The sequence below is a fragment of the Dermacentor variabilis genome, chromosome 10 (assembly GCF_050947875.1).
Source record: "Dermacentor variabilis isolate Ectoservices chromosome 10, ASM5094787v1, whole genome shotgun sequence".
NCBI lineage: Eukaryota > Metazoa > Arthropoda > Arachnida > Ixodida > Ixodidae > Dermacentor > Dermacentor variabilis.
The window spans coordinates 82619351-82626653 of NC_134577.1; the positions used below are offsets into that span (position 1 = coordinate 82619351).

The following is a 7303-nucleotide window of genomic DNA, read 5'->3' on the forward strand; positions in this document are numbered from 1 at the left end:
TTCCACTCCACTGAACTTGCCAGTATCAATAGCATCGACAAGTTCATACACCAAACCGTCATGACATTAGTCGGGCAGCGGACTCGGGCGAGCGTCTCAGTGCGCGTTTTCAGAACATCGCAGACCGGGCTGACTGACTGACTGAAAAACTTTATTGTTTGAAGTATTTAGAGGGAGCGTGTGGAGCAGTCCTTAAGGGGCCGTTCCTTATAGAAACTAGGTGGGCACCTTATTACAGGAACCCATTGGCTGTAGCCGCGGCTCGGGCACGGCCGACCAGGGCCTTCTGGCTCGCCAGGTCGGAGCAGCCGAGCAGGGCCGCCTCCCAGTCCTCCCGGGTAGGGTTGGGTATAGGGGGAAGGTGAGGGGTTGATTGGCATGCCCACACCATGTGGAAAATGTCCGAAGATTTTTCCTCACAGTGCGGGCACTTCCCTGTGCACGCAGGGTCGAAATGTTTTTGGATTGCCGGGCACAACAGTGTTTTAGTATAGAGGCGAAGGAGTAAACGCTCATCCGCCTTCGTGAGGCCCTTACAGGGCTTAGGAAAGATTGCATGGCCATATTGGTAGTGTTGGGTGATTTCCTTGAAGGTAAATACCGGATTGGGGTCGGAGTCCGCAGCGACGGGAGGCGAAGGCGATGCCCGGAGAGTGAGCGCGCGGGCAGCGGCGTCGGCCGCTTCGTTGCCCTCGAGACCCTCGTGCGCGGGAGTCCATACTATCGTGCGGGGCGCGGGAACCCCGAGATAATTGCTGCCTTGAAGTAAGCGGTACGCCAAATAGGGAATAAAGCCCCTTTCAATGTTCCTGCAGGCCCCTCGTGAGTCGCTAATAATGACGCGCGAGTCCTGATCTGCGGCGGCGAGCGCGATGGCCACCTCTTCCGCATGTGTTATGTCTTGTGCTTTGAACGTAAGGCCGTTCACCGCGGTGTTTTGGTGGACGACTGCGGCCGTAAACCAACCCCCATGGTGTGGGCCGGAGGCGTCCACGTAGAATACTCCGTGCTTGTTCCCATAGTGACGTGCCAACGCTTCCGCGCGCGCGAGGCGCCGGCCACTATGGTCGTCTCGTGTCATGTTGGCCGGAAGAGGGCGCACGTGCAGGGCGTATCTCCAGATTTCCGGGATGCGCACGCGCTCCTCCGTCAGTGTTGGATGGTGGATGTGTAATCGGGCAAGAAGGCGGCGACCCGACGGCGTCTTTGAGAGTCTTGTGTAGTGGTTTGTCAAGTGTGCTTCTCGGAGTTCCGCGAAGGTGTTGACCATTCCCAGGCCGAGGAGGCGCTGGTTGGATGTGTTGATCGGGAGGTCGAGAGCACGCTTGTAAATTTTACGGGGAATCACCTCGAGGGCGTTCTCGTCACACCTGCGAAGGTGGAGGTAAGGAGTCGAGTACAACACTCGACTGGTTACGAATGCATGCGCCAGCCGCAAAGCGTCTTTGCACCGTAACCCCCCGCGTTTATTGGAAACCCGGCGAACCATGCGGCCCACCTGGTCCCCCACCTTGCGCAGTTTGGCCAGTGTTGTGTCGACTCGGCGGTGTTTATGAATAAAGAGACCCAGTACTCTGATCTGATCGTATTCTGTGATGGGTCCATTTGGTAGGGACAGTTCGATTTTGGTAGTGCACTTCGGCGAGGGGCGAATGTGCACAAATTGCGATTTGGCCGGGGAGCATTGAAGGCCGCAGCGGCGGGCGTAGGCATCCACGATCTCCGCCGCTTGCTGCAGGTTGGCTTCAATGTCTCCTACCGATCCATGTTTAGCCCAGATGGTGATGTCGTCGGCATACAGCGCGTGCTGTATGCCTTCTACATTCTCCAGCTGAGCCGGAAGTTTCAGCATTGCCAAATTGAATAGTAGGGGTGAGAGGACCGCGCCCTGCGGGGTACCTCTGGTGCCTAATTGGTAGGGGCCGTGTTCTTCATCTTGTATCCGGATGTACGATTGCCGGTCGGAGAGAAATTGTTTAACGTACTGAAACGTGTTGTGTCCACAGTTGGTTTGGGAGAGGTGTGTCAGAATTATGTCGTGTGTGACATTGTCGAAAGCCCCCTTCAAATCGAGGGCGAGTACTGCCTTGTCATTGAGGGGGTATTCGACGGGATTTAGAATTTCGCGGTCTAGTTGAAGCAGAACATCTTGCGCGGACCGGTGCGGGCGGAACCCGAACATGGTGTCTGCGAAAACGTTTTGGTTTTCCAGATACTCGGACAGCCTATCTCGCACCATAGTCTCCATCAGCTTTCCCGCACAAGACGTGAGGGAGATTGGGCGGAGGTTGTCCGTGGTTATGGCTTTGCCGGCTTTCGGAATGAAAGTGACCAGGGCGGTCTTCCATTCGATTGGGAGGATTGCCTCACCAAGCCAGATTGAGTTTATGTATGCGAGGAGCGCCTCGTAGGCCGGGTCGGGAAGGTTGGCAAGTAGTTTCACTGTTATTTTGTCTCTTCCCGGCGCCGTTCCTCGCTTCATTTTAGTGAGGGCCGCCTTCAGGTCGTGGAGCTGGAACGGTTGGTCCAGCTCCGCGTTCTCGGAACCTGCATACGAGTACGCTGGCCCTCGGGGGTCCTGTTGTATACAAAGGTATTGATCGCGTAGTTTGCATGCTAATTTTGAGATGTCTCCGTCGAAGCTATGGATAGCCCGTTGGAGATGTTTTTGTGTCTCGGCTCTGGTTTGAGTCGGATCGATCAAGGCGCGAAAGAGACGCCAGGTGCTCCGGCTAGACATTTGTCTAGCGGCCGTGTTGCATCGGTCCACCCAATTCGAGTCGGCGAGCTGGGCCGCGTACTCTGCCGCTCGTTGGGTGAGCTCGGCGATGCGAATTTTGAGCCTCCGATTGTGTTTTTGGCGGCGCCACCTACGGACGAGGCTGTGCCGCGCCTCCCATAGGTGCAGGAGGTGGTTGTCGACCTCCGGCGTGGCCTCCGATAGTTGAACTTGAGTTTCCGCCGAACGAAGGTGCGCAACCAATTCTTGCGACCACGCGTGGTAACCTTGTTCGTGGATAGGGGCCGAATTAGTGTAGTTTTGCCGGAACTTGGTCCAGTCGGGTAGGCGGGCTTGGGCGTGGGATCTTGCCAATGGTTTGCTTCTGACGGTTGTGTTGAGTATGCAGTGGTCACTGCCGAGGGTTTCCTCGGTGTTGGCCCATTCTGCTTGTCTAATGTTTTTGGTGAAGGTAAGGTCCGGACACGTGTCCCGAGTCACGGAGTTACCCACCCGCGTTGGATGTGCAGGGTCGGTGTGAAGAGTCAGGCCCAGCGTGGACGCAAGTTCCGCTAGCTTGCGCCCGCGCTTTTCTTCACGCATGTACCCCCAGAGTGTGCTGTGAGCGTTGAAATCGCCCACGATCACCAGGGGGTCCCTGCCCGCAGCCTTCAGGCAGCGACTGAAGAGGGCTGCGAAAGTTACATTTTTGAGCTTGGGAGAACAATAGATGTTGAGTATATGTAATGGTGCGTTTTGTTTCTTAAGCGGAAGAAGGGTGACCATCACATAGGAATAATCAGTATTGAGTTCCAAATCAACCTGGTTGGCTGTATAATTTTTGTGCACGCAGATACAGGAAGAGGAGTCCTGCTGGAACGTGGTATAATTTGTAAGGGTGGCGCCGCTCCCTGGCTCCTGGAGGGCAACCACCGCGGGGAGTGAAGCGAATGTTGACAGGAAAAGCCGGAGGTCCGCCCGCTTGGCGCGGGAGCGGAATCCCCGGCAGTTCCATTGGGTAATTTGGATGGGGGTGGCCGAATTGGTACGGAGAGAACGCTTAATTTGAGGGCTGTCCGCCATGGTCATTGAAGGGAAAGACCGATTGAAGGGACGCTGCTCCGGAGCCAGCACTCGCGGGGAGGGGAGCATCCTCCAGTCCGGAGAGCGAGCAGCTGTCATTGTCTTCTACTTCAATTTCAATGGTGCGTCGCGACGTTTTCGGACAGCGGCCAGACACGTCTTTTATAAGACCGCCGGTTCGTCGGACGCCACGCGAGGATTGAGCGATGTGCTGTGCGACGATTGTCGGTATGCTTTCAGTTATTTTGGCGATGGCGGAGGTGATTGCCGCGGAAATTTGACTTTCTAGGGTGTTGAAACGGGCATCTATGCGGGCCTCTAGACGGGCCTCAAGTGCAGCTTCCACGCTCAGTGCTGCATTCGGTGCCGCGGGCTCACTCTCCATAGCCTCAGTTGCGGGTGTAGAGGGGGGAGTGGTAGGCTGTTTTGACTGCGATTCCAGGAGCGTAATTTTTTTTAGCAGCATCTCAATTTGGCCCTCGAGAGCTGCAATCTTGGCTTGCTCGGCACTGCGTGCCGCAGGGGGGGAGGAGGTAGGGGAAGAGGAGGCAGCCCTGCCCGTACCGCTCACCTGCGTTCCGTGTTTCACGGCGTTGGCCCAGGCCCTGGCCTCGCCTCGTGGTGGCGACGTCGACAGTTTTCCAGTGTCGCCGTGTGGTGGCGGCTGCGTCGGCGGTCGCTTGCCGGCTCCTCCGGTAGAGCTTCTCGGTGCCGGCTTCTTGGTGTTGCTGTCGTCCCGGCTCGGTGACTCACCGGGGAGGCCAAGATGGCGGCTCTTGTTCTTGGCCGCCATTTTCCTCTTTGTCCCGCCCTTCGGGGCGGCCATCTTGCGTGTCCGGAATTTTGCCGCACACTCACGTGAGTTTGTGGCGTGTCCGCCGCCACAAACAGAGCACCGTGGAACACACTCGTGAGGGGCCCGCACCCCCTCCACAAGCGGGGCTTGTTGCCCGCAGAGTCCGCACGTGTTCTGCTGCGTGTTGGGACAAGCATCCGCTCGGTGGCCGACAGCCCCACACAGGCCGCAGGCCGGGATTGTCCGGTAGTAGGTTTGCACTGGGATGAGCATGTTCTCACAGTGCACAAAACGCGGTTTTCTCCCTCCCGGCGAAGGTTACCCGAGCTTTGTTAGAGGAGCCGAATTTCCTCACCTCGACAATGGTGCCTGCTCTCCACTGCACCTGCTCTCGAAGCGATTCAGTGGTGTCAGAGTTGCTGACGGCGATGACGCCGTGGCAGATATCGCCTCCGTCTTGCCTAAGGTATCCGTGGAGCGGAATCGGCCCACGGTCGGTGTTGATTGAGAAGTCCCCGAGGAGCCGATCTGCCGCTGCCGGGTTCGGGGTGTGGATCAATATCAGGTTTTGTTCACGGGACGGCAGAACCGTAACAGACCTTGCCACCTCAGGCCCGAGGTAGGCCGTAATGGCGGCACCGTAGCGGTTCTCCGAGAAGGCTTGATGCAGCGACACATGTTCGCGTGGCTTGAGCACGACCACGAAGTCAACAGGGCCCGGTTTTGGAAATGGCCGAGGCTTCCATTTGGTAAGGGCCTTGCGTTTGCTTCCCGCAGCGCGCGAAGCGGGAGGCTGCGTCTTGCCGGCCGGTGTGCCGGAGGCTGAAGCGGCGATGGACGCCGCCGTCTTGGCTTGAACGAGCGAGCGACGCGCGACCGCTTCATTGAGAGATTGGTGCCGAAATGTCGGAATAGGAGCGGAGTTGTGATCTTCTGATGTTGAAATCGTCGTCCAGGCCATGGCGTCGGGATCGTAACCCCTCAGGAATGACGCGGCAGCCGCCATTTTACCTCGGGAGGCCGGTTCCACGCCGCCGGGAGTCGGCGTCGCCGTGTGGCCTAACGGCGTCGCCCACGTAGGCGGGTGTAATTCGGTCGTAAAATCTTCAAAAGTGGTCCCACCTGGTGAACATTAGTATCCACGTGGTCCAGACGGTTTGCTGCGTCGATTGACGTCGGTCTTGCTGGGGTGCAGAGGATTGAGCCGTGACTCCAGCCAAAAATTGACGGAGCCGACACACCACACGTCTTACGCCGTCGCGCGCAAGCAGCGTCTTCCAGACCGGGCGCCGTAGCAGAAATCTTCCTCGCGTCTGTGCTTGCTGCACACCCGAGTTGCAGCCGATGACTGTTTGCCGGTTTTATGTTTCGCGAGCCAAGCTTCACGCAGCTTCTTGTCCTGCGGCTACGTGTGAATAAGGCTGACACCGGCCTCCGTTACGTGCGTCCGGCCCTGCGGAACCGAGCAGTAGCCTACCATGTTGCGCGCCTTCAAAGGCAGCCGCTACCTATTGCAGTGCTTTCAAGCGTTGTAAAGGAGACACTCGAAGCGGGAAAATCTCGCCACTAAATGAGGACCGCAGCGTACGTGGGAATTTAAACTCTCGTTTTCAGCTCGCTTCGGCGCTCCCGAAGCAGCCGACGCGGCCGCTATGTCCACGTGATCCCTCCTAGCACGTCACGCCGACGGTGGCGCGAGCTTTTCCAGTGGTGGAGCTCGAGGCCAATACCAGTTCAAATCACCCTTTCCTACAAGACTTCCGTCGTCGCGTTCTTAGTCAGAATATCGAGAGAAATGCACTACACAGACAAATCATGGTGGGCTGAACCAAGTAAGGTTGCCTTGGACCACGACGAGAGCGACTACCCAGAACAACTTGCCCGCCGAGCAATGCATCGCTTAGTGAACAACAACAAAAAATGAAACGACGCGTCTGCCTTCCCCACCTGCGAGGAGGGGAGGAGCTCGCGCGCGTGCTAAGGAAGGGTATCCAAGTTGCATGCAAACCTTCCGCTACGCTCCGACATTTCCTTCCCAGGCCGAAAGTGCCCTTGAGAAATCGCGGGTCGTCGTACACCTGCAACGGCTGCCTGCCGCCATATGTAGGGGAGCCCCAAAACCTCACAGAAGGACTGCGGCAAAACAGAAACGATCTCCGTCGCTTGGACTGCCAGCGCATTGTCGCCTTTGAACACTGCGAGTCACTGTAGCACCGAATTGACATCATGGCGTCGTTGTTGCGACTGAGAAGAATGTACGGAAACGGCTCTGCCGCGTACCCTGGAACATCTAAGACGCCACCAGGGCAATGACCCGCTCGATGGGAGTGTTGACCTTCTCGGGGTCACCTGCCGAGGGGACCGGCGCCAGGGCCGGAGGCTGAACATCGAGAAAATTGCTGCAGCTTTCCGAAGCCGCACGTTGTGAAGGAGTCCGAAACGTTGGGTTTCAGTTTGTCTAGTTTAAAGCCGACCCATGGAATGCCAATCAGATCGTGGCTCTAGCCATTTGCGCCGCTTTCGCTTGAATATTTCGTGAACATTTTTTGTATGCAGCATAAAGTTACGTAGTACTTATTCTGCGCATTTTTTCAGTGCGACATGCCGCTCGTCACCAGGATCGGCAAGAACGATGTTCCTCCGGGCACTACAGCTTTGCTACAACTTCAGATGCTCTCCCGAGGCCTCAGTCGGACAGTGGTATT

At 57.2% G+C, this 7303-nt stretch overlaps 1 protein-coding gene and 1 pseudogene across 1 annotated transcript; both read right to left on the reverse strand.

The window, feature by feature from the left end:
- Positions 1 to 232: 232 nt before the first annotated feature.
- Positions 233 to 1163, reverse strand: LOC142559306 (uncharacterized). The gene has a single exon (XM_075670923.1). It carries the CDS (start codon positions 1079 to 1081, stop codon positions 233 to 235), a length of 849 nt encoding a protein of 282 aa, XP_075527038.1. The 5' UTR covers positions 1082 to 1163.
- Positions 1164 to 3178: 2015 nt separating this feature from the next.
- LOC142560735 (uncharacterized) lies at positions 3179 to 5808 on the reverse strand (annotated as a pseudogene).
- Between the last annotated feature and the right edge of the window lie 1495 nt (positions 5809 to 7303).

Excerpts from the sequence above, each read along its gene's own strand:
- LOC142559306 (XM_075670923.1), bottom strand. The coding sequence starts at position 1,081 with ATGACACGAGACGACCATAGTGGCCGGCGCCTCGCGCGCGCGGAAGCG.